Source organism: Oncorhynchus mykiss, chromosome 25, assembly GCF_057628025.1.
Source record: "Oncorhynchus mykiss isolate SJ-2025 chromosome 25, ASM5762802v1, whole genome shotgun sequence".
NCBI classification, from domain to species: domain Eukaryota; kingdom Metazoa; phylum Chordata; class Actinopteri; order Salmoniformes; family Salmonidae; genus Oncorhynchus; species Oncorhynchus mykiss.
This window is the reverse complement of record NC_143046.1, coordinates 75,305,016-75,329,485: the sequence shown is the minus strand read 5'-3', so window position 1 is coordinate 75,329,485 and position 24,470 is coordinate 75,305,016. Positions and strand designations below refer to the sequence as shown.

The 24,470-nt window shown below is 40.6% G+C and overlaps 1 protein-coding gene across 1 annotated transcript in view; it reads right to left on the bottom strand.

Moving 5' to 3' along the window:
- LOC110505763 (EH domain-containing protein 4-like) overlaps positions 1-21,725 on the bottom strand; it is a 44,401-nt gene extending 22,676 nt beyond the window's left edge. Inside the window, exons 1-3 of the mRNA XM_021585192.3 lie at positions 20,893-21,725; positions 14,170-14,346; positions 6,155-6,252 (exon numbers count right to left, since the gene is read on the bottom strand). Coding sequence (XP_021440867.1) covers positions 6,155-6,252; positions 14,170-14,346; positions 20,893-21,122 — 505 coding nt within the window. The 5' untranslated portion in view covers positions 21,123-21,725. The remainder of the gene's footprint in view (positions 1-6,154; positions 6,253-14,169; positions 14,347-20,892) is intronic.
- Positions 21,726-24,470: the final 2,745 nt, after the last annotated feature.

Here is a 24,470-nt window from a genome sequence, read left to right as displayed (position 1 = left end):
GCTGAGATGGGAGATTCTGCCAGAAGGAAAACAGCACTTACAGCACTTCACCAATCTGGGCTTTATAGGAGAGTGGCCAGACGGAAATCATTCCTGACAAAAAGGCACATGAAATCAAGCCTAGAGTTTGCAAAAAGGCCCATGAAAGAGCATAAAGCAAAATATTATGCAGTCTGATGAGTCAAAAATGTAACTATTTTTCCTGAATATAAAGAGCTACCAGGCACAGCTCATCACCCGTCTAACACCATGCCTACTGCAAAGCATAGTGATGGCAGCATCATGTTATGGGGATGCTTTCAGCAGCAGTGACTGGGAGACTGGTAAGGATAGAGGGACCAATGAATGGAGACAAATACAGGCAAATCCTTGATGAGAACCTGCTTCAAACTGCAAATGGACTTAGACTTGGGGCGAACTTTTACGTTCCAGCAGGACAATGACCCCAAGCATACAGCCAAAGCAACGCTGGAATGGCTGCAGAACAAGAATGTGAAAGTCCTTCCAAAGCTCCAAAGAATGTGAAAGCCCTGCCAAAGCCCAGACCTGAATCCCATTGAAAATCTGTGGAAAGACATGAAGGTTGCTGTTCACAGCCACTCCCCATCTCAGAGCTTGAGAAAATCTGCAAGGAAAAATGGGAGAAAATCCCCAAATCCAGATATGCAAAGCTGATACAGACATACCCAAGGCGACTCAAAGCTGTGATTGCCGCCAAAGGCACTTCTACAAAGTTTTACCTCAGGGGTGATAATACTTATGTAAATGACATATGTATTTCATTTTCACTTTCATAGAGGGTATTGTGTGTAGATGGGTGAATTTTTTTTTTTTAATCCATTTTGAATTCAGACTGTAACACAACAAAATGTGGAATAAGGGTATGAATACTTTCTGAAGGCACTGTAGCAGTCTTATGGCTTGGGGTAGAGTCTGTTCAGGTTCCTGTTGGTTCCTGTTGGTTCCAGACTCGGTGCATCGGTACCACTTGCTGTGCGTTAGCAGGGAGAGCAGTCTAAGACTTGGGTGGCTGGAGTCTTTGACAATTTTTAGGACCTTCCTCTGATACCGCCTGGTATAGAGGTCCTGGGCCATATGCACTACCCTCTGTAGCACCTTGCGGCCAGATGCCAAGCAGTGGCCATACCAAGCGGTGATGTAGTGAGTCAAGATGCTCTTAAGCTTCAGCTGCACAGCTGTAGAACTTTTTTAGGATCTGAGGGCCCATGCCAAATCTTTTCAGCCTCCTGAGGGAGAAGAGGCATTGTTGTGCCCTCTTCGCGACTGTGTTGGTGTGTGTGGACCATGATAGATCCTTAGTGATGTGGACACCTAGGAACTTGAAGCTCTCGACCCACTCCACTACAGCCCAGTCAATGTGAATGCGGGCTTGCTAGGCCCTCTGTTTCCTTTAGTCCATGATCAGCTTCTTTGTCTTGCTGACGTTGAGGGAGAGGTTTTTATCCAGGCACCACATTGCCAGGTCTCTGACCCTCCTCCCTATAGGCTGTCTCATCGTCGTCAGTGATCAGGCCTACCACCGCCATGTCGTCTGCAAACTGAATGATGGTGTTTGAGTAGTGAGCGGCCATTCAGTTGTGAGTGAACAGGGAGTACAGGAGAGGACTGAGCACGCACCCCTGAGGGGCCACCGTTTTGAGGGTCAGCATGGATGTGTCGTTGCCTACACTCACCACCTGGGGGCGGCCTGTAAGGAATTCCAGGATCCAGTTGCAGAGGGAGGTGTTCAGTCCCAGGGTCCATAGCTTCGTGATGAGCTTTGAGGGCGCTATGGTGTTGAACGCTGAGCTGTAGTCAATGAACAGCATTCTCACATAGGTGTCTCTCTTGTCCAGGTGGGAAAGAGAAAATTGTATTATCTGTGGATCTGTTGGGGCGGTATGTGAATTGAAGTGGGTCCAAGGTGTCTGAGATGATATTGACACACCCTGATCAGTTTCACCAGTCTTTGTGATTATCTCCACCCCTCACCAGGTGTCACCCAGCTTACCCATTATCCCCTGTGCATTTATACCTATGTTCTCTGTCTGTTGCCAGTTCGTCTTGTTTGTCAAGTCAACCAGCATTTTTGTTCTCTGCTCCTGCTTTTCACAGTCACTCTTTTTCTCGCCATCCTGGGTTTGACCCTTGCCTGTCCTGACTCTCTGAGCCCGCCTGCCTGACCACTCTGCCTGACCCTGACCTTGAGCCTGCCTGCCGACCTGTACCTTTGCTCAACCTCTGGATTGTTGACTTCTGTCTACTCTGACCCTGCCTGCCATCCAGTACCGTTGCCCCACCTCTGGTTTATTGACCTCTGCCTGCCTTGACCTGTCTTTTGCCTGCCCCTGTTGGAATATTAAACCATTGTCAACTCGACGTGTCTGCATCTGGGTCTTACCTTGATTCCTGATAGATGTGAGCCATGACCAGCCTTTCAAAGCATTTCATGGCTAAATATGCAAGTGCTAGAGGGTGATAGTCATTTAGACAGGTTACCTAGGCGTTCAAGGGCACAGGGACTATAGTGGTCTGCATGAAACATGTAGGTATTACAGACTGGGTCGGGGAGAGATTGAAAGAGTCAGTGAAGACACTTACCAGCTGGTCAGCGAATGCTCTGAGTATGCGTCCTGGTAATCTACGGCCTTGTGAATGTTAACCTGTTTAAAGGTCTTACTCACATTGGCTACGAAGCGCGTGATCACACAGTCATTCGGAACGTCTGGTGCTCTCATGCATGGTTCAGTGTTGCTTGCCTCGAAGCGAGTATAGAAGGTATTTAGCTCATCTGGTAGGCTTGCATCGCTGGGAAGCTCGCTTCTGGGTTTCCCTTTGTAATCCGTGATCGTTTGCAAGACCTGCCACATCTGATAAACAGTGTTGTTATATTTCCGTCTTCTGTGACGTATATAAAGTGCACATTTGGGAGGCAAACTCAAAAGTGTATACATTTCAACTCTACATCTGACATGGTACAGGTCTTTTTTTACACCCATAACCATGTGTGTGAGGTGTATACTTTTGTTTCAAAGTAGATTTGTTTAACGCTACCAAGAATCACTTTGTGCGACCCTGAATTATCCCACTGCAGTCAAAGGTTAATGAAGCCGGTGACTGATGTGGTAAACTCCTCCTCAATGCGATTGGATGAATCCCGTAACATAGTCTAGTCTGTGCTAGCGAAACAGTCCTGTAGCTTACCATTCACTTCAACGGACCACTTTAGTGTTGAGCGCGACACTGGTACTTCCTGTTTGAGCTTTTCAGCTTGTAAGAAAGAATCAGGAGGATAGTTAATATCAAGGCACAAGGCGAGACCCAAATGCAGACACAGGAGGCAGATGGTTGGAGTCTTACAATGTTTATTAATCCAAAGGGGTGGGCAAGAAAATGGTCATGGACAGGCAAAAAGGTCAAAACCAGATCAGAGTCCAGGAGGTACAGAGTGGCAGACAGGCTCGTGGTCAAGGCAGGCAGAATGGTCAGGCAGGCGGGTACAAAGTCCAGAAACAGGCATAAAAGGTCAAAACTGGCAGGACTAGAAAAAGGAGAATGCAAAAAGCAGGAGAACGGGAAAAACGCAGGTTAACTTGGAAACATATAATACGAACTGGCACAGAGACAGGAAACACAGGGATAAATACACTGGAGAAAATAAGCGACACCTGGAGGGGGTCTAGACAATAACAGGAACAGGTGAAACAGATCAAGGCGTGACAGTTATGGTCAGATTTGCCAAATAGAGGGCGAAGGAGAGCTTAGTATGCATCTCTGTGTGTGGAGTAAAGGTGATCTAGAGTTTTTTCACCTCTAGTTACACAGGTGAAATTAGGTAAGACGGATTTCAGTTTTTCTGCATTAAAATCACCGGCCACTAGGAGCGCCTCCTCTGGATGAGCATTTTCTTGTTTGCTTATGGCCCTATACAGCTCGTTGAGTGCGGTCTTAGTGCCAGCATCGGTTTGTGGTGATAAATAGAAAAACATAGATGAAAACTCTCTTGGTAAATAGTATGGTCTACAGCTCGTCCAATTTGGTCTCCAGTGATTGTACACCCGCCAATAGAACGGAGGGTAGAGGTGGTTTGCCTCTCTTAGGGCCTGGTCCGGAGTGAGCAGTATGTCCTGCACCTCTGACTCGTTGAAGTAGAAATCTTCATCCAAATTGAGGTTGGTGATCACTGTTCTGATTTCTATACGTTTTCTTTTCAGTCATAGGAAACGACGGTGGAAACATTGTGTAGGCTTAAACACTGGTATACACTGATTTATAAGGACAAAATGGGTAAAATGCCATTTTATCTCTGTTCTTTTTTAGTCGGGTCAGTAAATAAATATCAATTACGGTCCCATTCTGATTTGCTTCTAACAGTACCAAAAATTAGAACAGGTCTTGGTAGAAATAGTTATAGTTACTTAGCACCGTGGTCCTGGAATTCTCTCCTGAACATTTTACAATGTGATTATCTAGTTTCGTTGGTGGAGTTTAAACACTTGATAGATGTATATATCATAGAAGAGTGTAATTGTTTTTAGACCAGCTGTTTTTAATCAAGATGTTTGTGTTTTTAATGTAATATGTAATTGTTGTACTGTATGTGTGTTTATAGTTTTGTTTAATGTTGTGTTAGTGTATGTAAGTTGTTTTGTCTGAAACGTTGTTCCCCCTGCTGCTATTGGACCAGGTCTATCTTGGAAAAGAGATATTATCTCAATTAGAAAGAACCTGTATAAATAAAGGTAAAAAATATATATATATTTCGTCCAAAAAAGTTAAGATCGTCGCAAAATAAAAACACTAAAATTAGTCAGGAGCCTGTAAAATGGCAACTATCCATTCCAGCTCTATTTTCATAATCACAGACAATGACAGGGGTTACAAGGCTATAAAGAATGCAAGCAGCCAGACTGGGCCAAGTCATTTAGCTAGGAGGAGCTCTGAGAGAGAGGAGAGTGTGGAAACAGTCAATGCTGTAATGACGTGAGAGACAGCGGACATCGGTATAGTAGCCTAAAGGACACTCATGAAACAAACTTCCTCTGCATGACTAATTTGAATCATTGGAACTTGGAAAGATATCAACACCCGTTTTTATTTTGATGACAACTACTCTGAGTTCATCAAGTCCAGTGGTCATGAATTATATCACTTGGCCATGACGTTATTGATCAATAACGTCATGGCTCAAATATATTAAAGGCCTACTCTGTGTAAAAATGTATAATATAACTCAACATGAAAACTACTGATGTCATGATGCTATGAATCATTAAAATCATGTTGAAATGGCTGCAACCTCAGCTGTACACAGAGAGAAAAGCAGGAACAGATGTAGAAGAATGCCCAATGTTTCTGTCTTATAAGTATCGTTTTTCTTTACAGCTTTTCATATCAGAAACCTTGTGGTTTTTCAAAAAGAGGAAAAGAAAGTGAGAACAGGGCAGCACATGATTACCCTAATATCTAAAATAGGGTTGAGGTTACCATCATTTTCTCAACATGGAGGAAACTTGAGTGGGGCTGCTAGCAAGGCTTACGGTATGACTTCATATCTCAGGGTTTCCAGTGGAGGCTTAGAAAGCCATTGTTGGATTCCAATTCGGGAGAAAACATAGCTAGAGCCCTGGAGGTGTTGCATCATGCTGTACCATTGGTGCTTCATGGTGATGATATTATTCAATGTAATATTGGTACAATTGTGACACACCGCTGGCTTACAGTGACATCCTGTACATATTGAGAGCATGAACATGCTGCTTATCTATCTGGTGAATTACACAAAACACTTAATAAAGCTCTCCAACCCATGCTCTGACACTTGAAACACACTTGATAGCTACCCATTTGCCCTTACTGCACTGTAGAATACAAAAATGCCAGTATGTGAAAAATGTGCATCTGTAAAATGTATACAAACAAGGATAGACTTGATACATGATCCACCACAAACAAAATGACTATTCTTTCTTAAAGAAAAGTACCACCATAGCTCTCCAAGTTGGGTAGTTTGATGATTTATAGTTTTAAAAGGGTGGTTGATGTTAATAAAAGCAACATTGAGTGGCTAAAGTCTACATCTTAAAGCATTTTGGCAGTGTAGTCCATCCTCCTGTATCAATGTCACATCTCAGCTTGATAGCTAGCTACTGACCTCGACTAACGCGTTGCTTCTCTCCAGACAGGATTCCTGGTGTGTCAATTATACTAATGCCCTGGAGGACCTGGTTAGGCATCTGGGAGCAGATTAACCTACAAGAATACAGGAGCAAAGAAAATAAAAGAGTAGCATTAGTATTAAAAATACAATAGAAAAGAAAACACAACACTCGTAATAGACACGAAGGCCAGCTACAGAAAACACCCCGATTTTAACTTATTTTGTCCCAAAAAATATTGAGACGTTTTCTTTTCTACCCCATCCATTGCTTTTTCTACATTTGGTATGTTTTTGATTTGGAGGAACAGTGATGAGTATTCAACCATTCAATCAGATCTGATGAAAATATAGTGTTAATGATAGCTGTATATCTGTCTGGTTGGCAGCAAGGCCCATATCTGTCTGAATGTCTATTGTTTTTGGCAGGAAGGATTTTGAATGTAGTATATAATGTCGTGTCTTTGGCTATGCCGGATTAAGTGATATGACATGCTATGCTATAAAATAATTTCTCCGTAATTATTAGCTTAATATTACCTGATTGAGCTAATCATGTAAACGTGATTAACAAGAGAGTCAGTGCACCACAAAATAATATTTATAGAGCTGTTATCTTCCGAATAAACTCTTAAAGACCTAGTAATATTTTACATCAATAGCAGTCAATATTAATCGTCATCTTAATTCAGTTGTAAATTCTTGGTTATCTGCACGAACCCTGGCTCACAAGTTGAATCAGCAATACAAAATTGGGTTTAATCATTTATTTACTAAATACCTAAGTAATTACACAGAATTACACATACACATAATTAAATCATAACTTGATTACAAATTACGTCATAAAGGAATACGTCCCTAGCGGGCGGAATAGATGTGACAGCTTGTTACACAAAAGAAAAGGGCTGGGTTTGAGTGAAAGAGCAGGAAGACTGAGGAACAAAGGGTGAAGCTGTGCTATCGTAAATATAGTATCTTATGCATTCTAAATTACCGCCCATTTGGAAAAGGAAAATGCAATAAATATTTACTCTGAGCTGCGCTTCGGTAGGTTGGTGGTAGATGGAAGGCTGTGTTGCCAAACCGAGTCCTTTGTCCTTTGAAGAATGTCTCTGGTGGTCAATTGGATACGTTGTAGTAACGTCATTGTGTGATAGACGGAATACTCTGTCTGTTCCTTCCTAACCCTCGTTTGCATCTGCTGTTGCTAACTCAACGGCTAGGAGGTATCACTTCTGTAGTGAATAAGAGTTCATACCATTCGCAACCAAAGCTCACGCTGATGTTGGCTTCGTTCTATAGTTATTATCTGAACCATTCTGACATCGAACCGTCGTCCATACATCCTCGGAACAGGAGGTTATATTTTCGTCAAGGCTTTATATAGGAAGGGAGAGGAGGGCGTGTTTGAAAAGTTTTATAGCCCATGTCCCTTCACAGGGGCGGGCCACTGATTGAGCAGAGCCCAAGTGAGAAGTGTCGTTTCGGGTGTAACTGTATTTCCCTCCACCCTTATATTATTTATTTTCTGTACATAGTATATATTAAATACAGTATATCATTTTTTTTTTTTTAAGAGACCTTATGAAAACCCAAATCTCACATTTTAGAAGCTAAAATCACATTTCATCCCATCATGAATAATTTCATATTCAAACATTTAAATTGAACAACAATTCCATGTGAATCCGATAACTCTGATGTGTAGACTTTCCACTGTAGAGTTTATGTCATCTTATCATTGATGAGAATGTCTCAGATGGCAACCGAACTGACATCATATTCATTAAGTACCCCCGCATTGGTCGGATTACCAGAATATAGTTCATTTCCCCCCACCTTCTGTTGTTCCCAGAATCTCTATGTTAACCAAGGGTTTTGCAAATATAACATCAGTAGGGTAGAGAGAGGAAAAAGGGGGGAAGAGCTATTTATGACTGTCATAAACCTACCCCCAGGCCAACGTCATGACAGTAGTATGCAGCCATGTACAGTACCAGTCAAAAGTTTGGACACACCTATTCATTCAAGTTAAAAACATTTAAAAAAAATATATTTTCTACATTGTAGAATAATAGTGAAAACATCAAAACTATGAAATAACATATGGAATCATGTAGTAACCAAAAAAGTGTTAAACAAATCAAAACATTTTATATTTCAGATTCTTCAAAGTAGCCACCCTTTGCCTTGACAGTTTTGCACACTCTTGGCATGCTCTCAACTAGAGGTCGACCGATTATGATTTTTCAATGCCGATACCGATTGTTGGAGGACCAAAAAAAGCAGATACCGATTAAATCGGCCGTTTTTTAAAATTGATTTTGTAATAATGACAATTACAACAATACTGAATGAACACTTATTTTAACTTAATATAATACATCAATAAAATCAATTTAGCCTCAAATAAATAATGAAACATGTTCAATTTGGTTTAAATAATGCAAAAAATAAGTGTTGGAGAAGAAAGTAAAAGTGCAATATGTGCCATGTAAGAAAGCTAACGTTTAAGTTCCTTGCTCAGAACATGAGAACATATGGAAGCTGGTGGTTCCTTTTAACATGAGACTTCAATATTCCCAGGTAAGAAGTTTTAGGTTGTAGTTAATATAGGAATTATAGGACCATTTCTCTCTATACGATTTGTATTTCATATACCTTTGACTATTGGATGTTCTTATAGGCACTTTAGTATTGCCAGTGTAACAGTATAGCTTCCATCCCTCTCCTCGCCGCTACCTGGGCTCGAACCAGGAACACATCGACAACAGCCACCCTCGAAGCAGCGTTACCCATGCAGAGCAAGGGGAACAACTACTCCAAGTCTCAGAGCGAGTGACGATTGAAACGCTATTAGCGAGCACCCCGCTAACTAGCTAGCCATTTCACATCGGTTACACCAGCCTAATCTCGGGAGTTGATAGGCTTGCAGTAAACAGCGCAATGCCTGAAGCATTGCGAAGAGCTGCTGGCAAAATGCACAAAAGTGCTGTTTGAATGAATGCTTACGAGCCTGCTGGTGCCTACCATCGCTCAGTCAGACTGCTCGATCAAATCATAGACATAATTATAACATAATAACACACAGAAATACGAGCATTAGGTCATTAATATGGTCAAATCTGGAAACTATAATTTCGAAAAAACAAAACGTTTATTCTTTCAGTGAAATACGGAACCGTTACGTATTTTATCTAACGGATGGCATCCCTAAGTCTAAATATTGCTGTTACATTGCACAACCTTCAATGTTATGTCATAATTACGTAAAATTCTGGCAAATTAATTCGCAATGAGCCAGGCGGCCCAAACTGTTGCATATACCCTGACTCTGTGTGCAATGAACGCAAGAGAAGTGACACAATTTCACCTGGTTAATATTGCCTGCTAACCTTTCTCTTAGCTAAATATGCAGGTTTAAAAATATATACTTCTGTGTATTGATTTTAAGAAAGGCATTGATGTTTATGGTTAGGTACACGTTGGAGCAACGACAGTCCTTTTTCGCGAATACTCACTGCATCGATTATATGCAACGCAGGACACGCTAGATAAACTAGTAATATCATCAACCATGTGTAGTTATAACTACTGACTATGATTGATTGATTGTTTTTTATAAGATAAGTTTAATGCTAGCTATCAACTTACCTTGGCTTCTTACTGTATTCGCGTAACAGGCAGGCTCCTCGTGAGGCAGGTGGTTAGAGCGTTGGACTAGTTAACCGTAAGGTTGCAAGATTGAATCCCTGAGCTGACAAGGTAAAAATCTGAACAAGGCAGTTAACCCACTGTTCCTAGGCCATCATTGAATATAAGAAAGTGTTCTTAACTGACTTGTCTCGTTACATAAAGTTTTTTTTTTTTTTTTTTTCATCTGCAAAATCGGCATCCAAAAATACCGATTTCCGATTGTTATGAAAACTTGAAATCGGCCCTAATTAATCGCACATTCCGATTAATCGGTCGACCTTTAATCAACCAGCTTCATGAGGAATGCGTTTCAATGAACAGGTGTGCCTTGTTAAAAGTTAATTTGTGGATGCGTTTGAGACAATCAGTTGTGTTGTGACAGGGTAGGGGTGGTATACAGAAGATAGCCCTATTTGGTAAAATACCAAGTCCATATTATGGCAAACAAAAACAGCTCAAATAAGCAAAGAGAAACGACAGTGCATCATTATCTTGAGACATGAAGGTCAGTCAATCTGGAACATTTCAAGGACTTTGACAGTTTCTTCAAGTGCAGTCGCAAAAACCAAAGAAACCACTACTAAAGGACAACAATAATAAGAAGAGACTTGCTTGGGCCAAGAAACACGAGCAATGGACATTAGACTGGTGTAAATATGTCCTTTGGTCTGATGAGTCCAAATTTGAGATTTTTAGTTCCTACCAACGTGTCTTTGTGAGATGCAGAGTAGGTGAATGGATGATCTCCGCATGTGTGGTTCCCACTGTGAAGCATGGAGGAGGAGGTGTGATGGTGCTATGCTGGTGACACCGTCTGTGAGTTATTAGAATTCAAGGCACACTTAACTTCTTGGTGACAGGGGGGCACTATTGAGTAGCTTGGATGAATAAGGTGCCCAGAGTAAATTTCCTGCTACTCTGTCACAGATGCTAATATATGCATATTATTAGTAATATTGGTGTCACGCCCTGACCTTAGTATTTTTTGTTTTCTTTATTACTTTGGTTAGGTCAGGGTGTGACATGGGTGATGTATGTGTTTTTGTTCCTGTCTAGGGGTTTTGTATGTCTATGGGTGTTTACTAGTCTAGGTGTTATGTATGTCTATGGTTGCCTAGATTGGTTCTCAATTAGAGGCAGCTGTTTATCGTTGTCTCTGATTGGGAACCATATTTAGGCAGCCATATTCCTTGGGTATTTCGTGGGTTATTGTCTATGGTTAGTTGCCTGTGTCTGCACTTGTTTATATATAGTGTCACGTTCGTTTTGTTGTTTGTATAGTTTGTTTAGTGTTTCTTCATTAATAAATAGAAGAATGTATTCACATCAAGACATCCTTGGTCTTCTCCATTCAACGAACGTGACAATTGGATAGAAAACACTCTGAAGTTTCTAAAACTGTTTGAATGATGTCTGTGAGTATAACAGAACTCATATGGCAGGCGAAAACCTGAGACAAATCTGAGGTTTGTAGTTTCATTTAAGTGATTGCCTATCCAATATGCTGTGTCTATGGGGCCAGATTGCACTTCACAAGGCTTCCAGCAGATGTCAACAGTCTTTAGAAAGTTGTTTGAGGCTTCTATTGTGGAAGGTGGTTGAATAAAAGCTGTTTCAACCAGTGGATTAGGCTGAGGTCAATCAGTTGTTAACTGAGCGGTCACGCCGTGCCTTCTTCTTCCTCTGTAATGAATTGTCCGGTTGGAATATTTTTGAAGATTTATTATAAAAAGACCCTAAGGATTGATTGTAAACATTGTTTGACAGGTTTCTACAAACTGTAATGGAACTCTTTTGACTTTTCATCTGGATTTTGCGCTCTTGTGCCTTTGGAATAGTGAACTAAACGCGCTAACAAAACGGAGGTATTTGGACATAAATATGGACGTAATCGAACAAAACAAACATTCCTTGTGGAAGTGGGAGTCCTGGGTGTGCATTCCGACAAAGATCAGCAAAGGTAAGTGAAGATTTATAATGCTATTTATGAGTTTTGTTGACTCCACAAATTGTCAGGTAACTGTATAGCTTGCTTTTGTGGCTGAACGCTGTTTTCAGATTATTGAATATTGTGCTTTTGCAGTAAAGCTTTTTTGAAATCTGACACAGGGGTTGCATTAAGAACAAGTTTATCTTTAATTCTATGTAAAACATGTATCGTTCATCAATGTTTATGATGAGTATTTCTGTTATTTGATGTGGCTCTCTGCAATTTCTATGGATGTTTTGGAGGCATTTCTGAACATGGCGCCAATGTAAACTGAGGTTTTTGGATATAAATATGAAGTTGATCGAACAAAACATACATGTATTGTGTAACATTGAGTCCTGGGAGTGTCATCTGATGAAGATCGTCAAAGGTTAGTGATTAATTTAATCTATATTTCTGCTTTTTGTGGCACCTCTCTTTGGTTGGAAAATGGCTGAATGCTTTCTGTGACTAGTTGCTGACCTAACATAATGATATGTTCTGCTTTCGCTGAAAAGCCTTTTTGAAATCGGACACTGTGGTTGGATTAACGAGAAGTGTATCTTTAAAATGGTTTAAAATACTTGCCAGGAATTTTAATTATGATATTTCTGTTGTTTTGAATTTGGCGCCCTGCAATTTCAATGGCTGTTGGCGAGGTGGGATGCTAGCGTCCCGAACGATCCTAGAGAGGTTAACCAGCATGGCTACCACAGCATTCTGCAGCGATACGCCATCCCATCTGGTTTGCACTTAGCGGGACTATCATTTGCTTTTCAACAGGACAATGACTCAACACACGTTCAGGCTGTGTAAGTGCTATTTGACCAATAATTAGAGTTAAGCAGTGCTGTATCAGATGACCTGGCCTCCACAATCACCTGACCTCAACCCAATTGAGAAGGTTTGGGATGAGTTGGACCGCAGAGTGATGGAAAAGCAGCCAACAAGTGCTCAGATTATGTGGGAACTCCTTTAAGACTGTTGGAAAAGCATTTTGGGTGAAGCTGGTTGAGAGAATGCCAAGAGTGTGCAAAGCTGTCATCAAGGCAAAGGGGTACGCTACTTTGAAGAATCTCAAATTAAAAATATATTTGGATTTGTTTAACACTTTTTTGGTTACTACATGATTCCATATGTGTTATTTCATAGTTTTGATGTCTTCACTATTATTCTACAATGTAGAAAATAGTAAAAATAAAGAAAAACCCTTGGATGAGTAGGTGTGCCCAAACTTGTGACTGGTACTGTACGTGGTGTGGCTCCAACTTAAAGGCTATGAATTCATCCATGTAAAATAACTTCAGTTGGGTGGGGGGGGGGGGGACATACTCCAAGTGATATCTTGTGTGACGCACATTAACGTGCCCGGGAAACAATGAGCTTTGTCGGAGGTTCTCTGGAAAGGAGGAGACGTCCACTGTTCTGTCAGGAATGTCTTTGACCTTAACTTGGGCAACGGTCATAGAAGTACTTACCCATTTCCCCTGGATTATAAATATCTGGAAAAAGGAAACATGCTTCGGCCAAGTGTTGTTTGGCTAAAATTATATCTACGAGAGACTCTTGACTGAGCCCACAACAGACAGCCAAGCCAACAACAGATAGTGTGCACTACAACTAACGAAAGGTGACAAAGTCACTGCTTCCTCCTAACTGTTTGTGGAAAAAAATGACAGCTACGTCAAACGCTGGGCTGACAGGAAACAATGGTTTATTTTGCACTGCATGCAGGAATGCAGGCTTGGATGAATGTCCTCAACAAAACAATGCCTACAATGTGAAACAAAAATGTAATTTCAAATATGTGTTCTCACTTCACAAGAATAATTACTTATTACAGCTGTTATAATGAACAGGGCCCCCGTGTCACTAATATCATATTTATTAGGACAAAGTGAGAGAGGGAGGTAAATGTAGGTAAGATAAACAATAATATGAACCCATAATACATGACAGGGGCAGTGGGAGGTGGTGTCTGGTTGTAATCAATACTCATATCTAAGAAAATGTCTTAACCTTGAGTTATCAGCTGAACAATTCAACATATCTCTGCTAAAGCCTTTACCAAGGCTCAGACGCCTTTTTATGTCATGGAAAATTCCACATGTCACAGCAATTTTAAAAAAAATGACACCACCATGTGGGTAACCCTTGATATTGAGAAGATCTTACCCCCACAGAGATCCTTTAAATTGTGTAATGTGATTTTATGCTTATACCTGTGTAGTAATACTGCAATTACTATGGTTACAATATTGTTGTTACATAATGTAGTAACAGCTTTGTAAGAGCAACTTCAGGTAAAGTGTTACCAGTAGTAAACAAAAATTGTCCACTTTACCTGTTGAGGAAAGCGTTTCCAAAAGCGTTGAGTTTACGGAAGGGTTTCTTGGGGTCGACCACCAGAGCGTTACCAGGGACAATCCCCTCGTTCTCCCCGTACATGACAGCGATGAAGCCATCCGTTGTGGGCTCTGGGCCAATCCGCATGCCTGGGAAGTCCTGCTCCAGCAGGTACCTGGAACAGAACAGAGTAAGAGTTTTGTGATACAATACCTTTATTGCACATTACGGCAATACATCCAGACACCAAATACGCCATATCAATACATCCAGACACCAGATACGCCATATCAATACATCCAGACACGCCATATCAATACATCCAGACACGCCATAACAATACATCCAGACACCAGATACACCATATCAATACATCCAGACACCAGATACGCCATATCAATACATCCAGACACGCCATATCAATACATCCAGACACGCCATAACAATACATCCAGACACCAGATACGCCAATTCAATACATCCAGACACGCCAATTCAATACATCCAGACACGCCATATCAATACATCCAGACACGCCATATCAAAACATCCAGACACGCCATATCAATACATCCAGATACGCCATATCAATACATCCAGACACGCCATAACAATACATCCAGACACGCCATATCAATACATCCAGACACGCCATATAAATACATCCAGATATGCCATATCAATACATTAAAGACACGCCATAACAATACATCCAGACACGCCATATCAATACATCCAGACACGCCATATCAATACATCCAGACACGCCATAACAATACATCCAGACACGCCATAACAATACATCCAGACACGCCATATCAATACATCCAGACACGCCATAACAATACATCCAGACACCAGATACGCCATATCAATACATCCAGACACGCCATAACAATACATCCAGATACGCCATAACAATACATCCAGACACGCCATAACAATACATCCAGACACGCCATAACAATACATCCAGACACGCCATAACAATACATCCAGACACGCCATAACAATACATCCAGACACGCCATAACAATACATCCAGACACGCCATATCAATACATCCAGACACCAGATACGCCATATCAATACATCCAGACACGCCATATCAATACATCCAGACACGCCATATCAATACATCCAGACACGCCATATCAATACATCCAGACACGCCATATCAATACATCCAGACACGCCATATCAATACATCCAGACACGCCATATCAATACATCCAGACACGCCATATCAATACATCCAGACACGCCATATCAATACATCCAGACACGCCATATCAATACATCCAGACACCAGATACACCATATCAATACATCCAGACATCAGATACACCATATCAATAGTAGAGGTCGACCGATGATGATTTTTCAACGCCGATACCGATTAATCGGCCGTTTTTTATATTTGTAATAATGACAATTACAACAATACTGAATGAACACTTATTTTAACACATAAATAAAAATATATTTAGTCTCAAATAAATAATTAAACATGTTCAATTTGGTTTAAATAATGCAAAAACACAGTGTTGGGGAAGAAAGTAAAAGTTCAATATGTGCCATGTAAAAAAGTTCCTTGCTCAGAACATGAGAACATATGGAAGCTGGTCGTTCCTTTTAACATTAGTCTTCAATATTCCCAGTTAAGAAGTTTTAGGTTGTAGTTATTTTAGGAATTATAGGACTATTTCTCTCTATACCATTTGTATTCAATATACCTTTTGACTATTGGATGTCCTTATAGGTCCTATAGTATTGCCAGCCTAATCTCAGGAGTTGATAGGCTTGAAGTCATAAACAGCGCTGTGAATCAAGCATTGCGAGGAGCTGCTGGCAACGCAGGAAAGTGCTGTTTGAATGAATGATTACGAGCCTGCTGCTGCCTACCACTGCTCAGTCAGACTGCTCTATCAAATATCAAATCATAGACTTAATTATAATATAATAAACACACATAAATACGAGTCTTAGGTCATTAATATGGTCAAATCCGGAAACTATCATTTCAAAAACAAAATGTTTATTCTTTCCATATTTTATCGAACGGGTGGCATCCATAAGTCTAAATATTGCTGTTACATTGCACAACCTTTAGTGTTATGTCATAATTATATAAAATTCTGGCAAATAAATTACGGTCTTTGTTAGGAAGAAATAATCTTCACACAGTTCGCAACGAGCCAGGTGGCCCAAACTGCTGCATGTACCCTGACTCTGCTTGCACTGAACGCAAGAGAAGTGACACAATGTTAAGGTTGATTGTTTTTTATAAGATAAGTTTAATGCTAGCTAGCAACTTACCTTGGCAACTTGCTGCACTCGCATAATAGGTGGTCAGCCTGCCACACAGTCTCCTCGTGGAGTGCTATGTAATCGGCGCCCAAAAATGGCAATTACCGATTGTTATGAAAACTTGACATCGTCCCTAATTAATCGACCATGCCGATTAATCGGTCGACCTCTAATCAATACATCCGAACACTAGATACACCATATAAATACATCTGGACACCAGATACACCATATCAATACACCCAGACACACCATATCAATACACCCAGACACACCATATCAATACACCCAGACACACCATATCAATACATCCAGACACACCATATCAATACACCCAGACACACCATATCAATACACCCAGACACACCATATCAATACACCCAGACACACCATATCAATACACCCAGACACACCATATCAATACACCCAGACACACCATATCAATACACCCAGACACACCATATCAATACATCCGGATACTAGATGTCGACCGATTAAATGGAATGGCCGATTTGTCCGGAAGGTTGCAAGTTCAAATCCCCGAGCTGACAAGGTACAAATCTGTCATTCTGCCCCTGAACAGGCAGTTAACCCACTGTACCTAGGCTGTCATTGAAAATAAGAATTTGTTCTTAACTGACTTGCCTAGTTAAATAAAGGTGTAAAAAAAAAAAAAACGGCCAAATCGGTGTCCAAAAATAAAGATTTCCGACTTGCCTAGTTAAATAAAGGTAAAATAATAATTAAAAAAATAATAATAATCAATGCAACGCAGGGGGATGATTTAACAAAAGCGAATTTGCGAAAAAAGCACAATTATTGTACCTAACCATAAACATCAATGCCTTTCTTAAAATCAATACACAGAAGTATATATTTTTTAAACCTGCATATTTAGCTAAAAGAAATCCAGGTTAGCAGGCAATATTAACCAGGTGAAATTGTCACTTCTCTTGCGTCCATTGCACGCAGAGTCAGGGTATATGCAACAGTTTGGGCAGCCTGGCTCATTGTGAACTAATTTGCCAGAATTTTACGTAATTATGACATAACATTGAAGGTGGTGCAATGTGACAGCAATATTTAGACTTATGGATGCCGCCGTTCAATAAAATACGGAACAGTTCCGTATTTCACTGAAATAGTAAAACTTTTTGTTTTCGAAATGATGCTTTCCGGATTCGACCATATTAATGACCAAAGGCTCGTATTTCTGTGTGTTATTATGTTATAATTAAGTCTATAATTTGATATTTGATAAAGCAGTCTGACTGAGCGGTGGTATGCAGCAGCAGGCTCGTAAGCATTCATTCAAACAGCACTTTCCTGCGTTTTGCCAGCAGCTCTTCTCTGTGCATCAAGCATTGCGCTGTTTATGACTTCAAGCCTATCAACTCCCAAGATTAGGTTGGTGTAACCGATGTGAAATGGCTAGCTAGTTAGCGGGGTGCGCGCTAATAGCGTTTCAATCGTCACTCGCTATGAGACTTAGAGTGGTTGTTCCCCTTGCTCTGCATGGGTAACGCTGCTTCGAGGGTGGCTGTTGCCGATGTGTTCCTGGTTCGAGCCCAGGTAGGGGTGAGGAGAGGGACGGAAGCTATACTGTTACACTGGCAATACTAAAGTGCCTATAAGAACATCCAATAGTCAAAGGTATATGAAATGCAAATGGTATAGAGAGAAATAGTCCTAAAAATACTATAACTACAACCTAAAACCTCTTACCTTGGAATATTGAAGGAACCACCAGCTTTCATATGTTCTCATGTTCTGAGCAAGGAACTTAAACGTTAGCTTTTTTACATGGCACATATTGCACTTTTCCTTTTTTCTCCAACACTTTGTTTTTGCATTATTTAAACCAAATGTTTCATTATTTATTTGAGGCTAAATTGATTTTATTGATGTATTATATTAAGTTAAAATAAGTGTTCATTCAGTATTGTTGTAATTGTCATTATTACAAATAAATAAATAAAAATCGGCCGATTAATCGGTATCGGCTTTTTTTGGTCCTCCAATAATCGGTATCGCCGTTGAAAAATCATAATCGGTTGACCTCTACTAGATACACCATTTCAATACATCCGGACACTAGATACACCATATCAATACAACACGACACTTCAAATAATGTTTTACAATGGACCATAGGTCTTTGCATGATGGTTGATGAAGTTGAGGTAATAAAACAACAGCAATATCTATCACCTAGCTTCAACATGATTACAAAGCTCTCTTGCAGAACACACTATTAACTGAAACATCTGTACACATCAGGCCAGCGCCTACTAGTGCGAGGCCTCTGTATACATTCTATCATTTTGCATTTTTCAAGCTGAAAGACTAAAAAATACTTTAATATGAAAATAAATGTGAATACCACATATGAGTAATACCACATAATATGCTACTATGGGAGAGCTTGGCCATCTGCCTAACTGGATGGCACATGCTCACATTTTCAAGTGCCAACACTAGACCCTTTACAGGCTGGCAGAGTGCTTGATATGTGCCCCTCAAGACCAAAAAAAACAGCTACACATGTTGAGTTCAGACCATGCAATAGGTCATCAGTCCTTCCTGTGAGAGGATGGCACTGTGTCAAAGGTCTTCAAACAGAGGAATGCCAGCTTGCAATGTCCACATCCACTCAGAGGAAAAGACATGTCTTTAGGATGACTATTAATGGCCTCAACTCCCTAGCCTTGTTTAGGTCCAAATCTGTTTGTGCTGTCAAACACGTCACATTCGGCATGACAATGACCATAGGAGTTGGCAAGACAGCACAAATAGATCTGGGATCAGGCTATGATCAACTCCCATGATTCATTATTACATTCCTTAGAATTGGGTGGGATCCCTGTATGAAGTAACTCTGCAAGCTCTGCAAGAATCAAATCAGGTGTTGTGAATGAGCAATACAATTTAACAGTAAGTGACCATGTAGTCTACTTAAGATAAGAAATGTTTTCACTAAAGTTGATCGTTTAAAAAAAAAAAAAAATTTAAAGGTCAACTTAATAATGGTCAAGTAAAAAAACATTTGATTCAATTGAAACCATATTTATTTCTGTACACATGATCTGCAAGGTGAGATGTTACCCGTACAACAAAAAGGTGCATGTTGACCTAATTCTCAGTATTGTGTACATACTTTCAGCAGCTACCAGACTGGAGTACTGTAGCTTCCCAAAGGCACCTTCCCTAAAGATAATGAAGCTAGCTGCAAGTCCTCTCTTGCTGCAGAACAACAAGTTATGAAACTGACGTAGTTTGCGCCTGTCCTGATGATTCAGAGAAAAAAGGTCTTAAAATGGCAATAAATTCAGAGATTTTTAGACAGTTTTACCCATTCTGTAATGGTTCTATTCTTTCTCTCATTTAATGGTTGGTTGTTCAGAGGCTCCAGGGGAGCACAAAAGGCCCAGGTCACCAGACATGTCTCATTGATATTTATGGTGGAAACTGGAAAGCAGTTGGTGGAAACTGGATAGTTAATACTACTCTGCTTCTATACTAAAGCAATAAGGCACAAGGGGTTAAGGTATATGGCCAATATACTACGGCTAAGAACATCCGTTAGCCGTGGTATAATGGCCATATACCACAAACCCCTGAGGTGCCTTATTGCTATTATAAACTGGTCATCAACGTAATTAGAGCAGTAAAAATACATGTTTTGTCATACCCGTGGTATATGATCTGTTATAAACTGGGTGGTTCGAGCCCTGAATGCTGATTGGCTGACAGCCGTGGTATTTGGTATATTACTTCTCTAATTACATTGATTACTAGTCTATAATAGCCATAAGGCACCTCGGGGGTTTGTAATATATGGCCAATATACAGTTGCTAAGGGCTGTGTCCAGGCACTCTGTGTTGCGTCATGCTTAAGAACAGCACTTCTCCGTGGTATATTGGCCATATACTACACCTCCTCCGGACTTATTGCTTATATATACACCACGGTTGTCAGCCAATCAGCATTCAGGGCTCGAACCACCCAGTTTATAATCGTGACATTAAAAAACATTCTATGTAGCAGGTGGTGTGCCATGTTGATGATGTTTCATGTTGTATTGAATTGGAATATGGAATATTGGTAAACTAGAAACAAGCTGTTTACAACCTTAACATAATGCTAACCCATTCCCAACACTAGACAATTGTGTTTACATTAGGTTGCAGGGGGCAACAACCAACAGTGTTTCGCCCCCCCCTCCATTTACATTTTGACAGCAATTAACCTCAATTTTGACAGCTCACAACTGTCAAAGTAGGCTACTGCTTAGGGGTTATTCAACAACTCAATTATTTCTGACAGGCAGAGAGCCCTGTAAGTAAAATAAAGTTAACACAAACATGAGAATGCATAACTGTTGCTGATTGCTGGATGCACTAACGTTACCTTATGAACGTCGTCTTCCCCGTAGAATACTGTCCAACCAGTAGAACCATTGGCTTGCTCTGAAAATCCGCTGCCTCCAACGCAGGTGAGTGGAAATCATGAAAAAGATAGGTTTCTTCCAATGGAAATAATTTTTTTGAGTAAAGTTGTTGAAGACCCTCCGTCACAGTTTGGTACATCTCGCCGTCCTTGTTTCTGCCTCCTTGTTCCTTATTCACCCAACTGAACATGATGATGCTCCTCTTCTAAGTTCCCAAATCAAGAACTAACGTTTTACTTCCTTATTTTCCACAGCTTTCAAAGTTTGCGCAACGAGGCTACTTTGTATCCGAATATCTTACAAAAATGGGCACTGTTACTTTGAATCAAATATGTTATTTGGCAACTGAAAAACGTGGCATCTAGAATCTACGGTTGTTTTCCCAACACTGCTTGATGGCTGCTCTCTACAGTAGCTCCTCTGTGCGGCGCAGTAGTTCACAGCGTTGCAGTGGTTCGCCCCACAGTGGTGCCTGTGCGAAGATGAAGTATTATGTTAACAAGATATTCGGGTGACAGCTCTAACAATGGAAATACATGTCCTCAACGATGGAAGGCAGGCGAGATCAGAAGGGACCATTCTAGCCAATGAGAGTGCAGATAGGCTACGCTTGTGCACAACAGACACAACCAAGTTGTTTTTATCAAAGTTGCCGGAAGGCCTCGTACATCAACTTATATCAGTAAATTTGTAACAGCCTAAACATTATGAAACCTATATTCGATTAAATAAGCCTCACATAATTTTACACTCTCATTGACCGCCATACAAAAAGGGCTTATCTCACGCAGACAGAGAGTAAATACTCTCGCTTGGACTCTCCCTCTATGATTTGCATTACCTTAACGGCACCGCCCTTCCCTATGAATGACCTAGTGACATGAGACTGAATATTCCAGAGGGAAAAATACTGAGTCTACCCCAAGCCCATTTATACATTTCAATGACGTAACATTGTCATAAGGGAAGTAAAGTTTTCTTACTCTATACTGCAAACCTGAATGGACAATACAAGTTTGCATTGAAGACTTGGAAAACTTAAATTCGCTCATAATAATGTTGAAGGAGGACAGGACTTTTATATTGTAACATTTTTACAGACACCATGGAATCCATATTAAGTGACAATGAGAATACATGTACTGCATTACATATTGTATGTAGGCACCTAGCAACATGCATGTTGCTTAGACACAGATGTCAGAAAGAAAAATGTGGAATCCTACAATTCCTTCACATAACCACATGGTTTATATGTACAGTGCCTTGCGAAAGTATTCGGCCCCCTTGAACTTTGCGACCTTTTGCCACATTTCAGGCTTCAAACATAAAGATATAAAACTGTATTTTTTTGTGAAGAATCAACAACAAGTGGGACACAATCATGAAGTGGAACGACATTTATTGGATATTTCAAACTTTTTTAACAAATCAAAAACTGAAAAATTGGGCGTGCAAAATTATTCAGCCCCTTTACTTTCAGTGCAGCAAACTCTCTCCAGAAGTTCAGTGAGGATCTCTGAATGATCCAATGTTGACCTAAATGACTAATGATGATAAATCCAATCCACTTGTGTGTAATCAAGTCTCCGTATAAATGCACCTGCACTGTGATAGTCTCAGAGGTCCGTTAAAAGCGCAGAGAGCATCATGAAGAACAAGGAACACACCAGGCAGGTCCGAGATACTGTTGTGAAGAAGTTTAAAGCCGGATTTGGATACAAAAAGATTTCCCAAGCTTTAAACATCCCAAGGAGCACTGTGGAAGTGATAATATTGAAATGGAAGGAGTATCAGACCACTGCAAATCTACCAAGACCTGGCCGTCCCTCTAAACCTTCAGCTCATACAAGGAGAAGACTGATCAGAGATGCAGCCAAGAGGCCCATGATCACTCTGGATGAACTGCAGAGATCTACAGCTGAGGTGGGAGACTCTGTCCATAGGACAACAATCAGTTGTATATTGCACAAATCTGGCCTTTATGGAAGAGTGGCAAGAAGAAAGCCATTTCTTAAAGATATCCATAAAAAGTGTTGTTTAAAGTTTGCCACAAGCCACCTGGGAGACACACCAAACATGTGGAAGAAGGTGCTCTGGTCAGATGAAACCAAAATTGAACTTTTTGGCAACAATGCAAAACGTTATGTTTGGCGTAAAAGCAACACAGCTGAACACACCATCCCCACTGTCAAACATGGTGGTGGCAGCATCATGGTTTGGGCCTGCTTTTCTTCAGCAGGGACAGGGAAGATGGTTCAAATTGATGGGAAGATGGATGGAGCCAAATACAGGACCATTCTGGAAGAAAACCTGATGGAGTCTGCAAAAGACCTGAGACTGGGACGGAGATTTGTCTTCCAACAAGACAATGATCCAAAACATAAAGCAAAATCTACAATGGAATGGTTCAAAAATAAACATATCCAGGTGTTAGAATGGCCAAGTCAAAGTCCAGACCTGAATCCAATCGAGAATCTGTGGAAAGAACTGAAAACTGCTGTTCACAAATGCTCTCCATCCAACCTCACTGAGCTCGAGCTGTTTTGCAGGGAGGAATGGGAAAAACATACCCCAAGCGACTTACAGCTGTAATCGCAGCAAAAGGTGGCGCTACAAAGTATTAACTTAAGGGGGCTGAATAATTTTGCACGCCCAATTTTTCAGTTTTTGATTTGTTAAAGTTTGAAATATCCAATAAATGTCGTTCCACTTCATGATTGTGTCCCACTTGTTGATTCTTCACAAAAAAATACAGTTTTATATCTTTATGTTTGAAGCCTGAAATGTGGCAAAAGGTCGCAAAGTTCAAGGGGGCCGAATACTTTCGCAAGGCACTGTATGTACGTGAAAACCTTGGCTAATTATTTAATAGTTGCCAGGTGGGAGCAACTTTACAAAAATACTAGAATGCGCATTTATCGTGGAGAATATACATGACCTGAATGTACCCTGATCAGAACTGTCATACAGAATGTGGAATTGTGTTAGCTCTACATAACATATCTGTCTGCAACAGTTCACTCACTGATGGATACACTGCCAGGTTCTCCTGAAATGTCACTTTGTAGCTGTAGCCTACCTGTGGTGGAAAATATACTGTAGAATAACATTCGGTACTATCCTGACATCTAGTGGAAGGAGAAGATAGACCCGCACCACGGAGGGTTCCCCATATTTGTTTTTGGACTGTTTCCTATGAAGCAGTGGTCCCCTACAGTCTGCACAGACTTTTTTGTCCAAGCGAACCCACAACAGCCAACCGTAAATAAACGTATCATCAAGACTTAAATGAACCAACTTGATATCACTGTATATTTTCCTTGATTCAAAATAGGAAAAAGTGTAGCTCCCATTTCCTATGCCTTAAAAATGAATTCAAGATAACCTCTCACTCAAATTTACTTAGGTCCATTGCTACCCAGGGAGCATAGGCCATCAACGACTCATCTCTATTACACTCTGTTCTGTCTTCTCAATCTTGTTCCATCCCATGCCTGATCTTTTGGTGTCTGCTTCAAGCTCCAGCCTCCAGGTG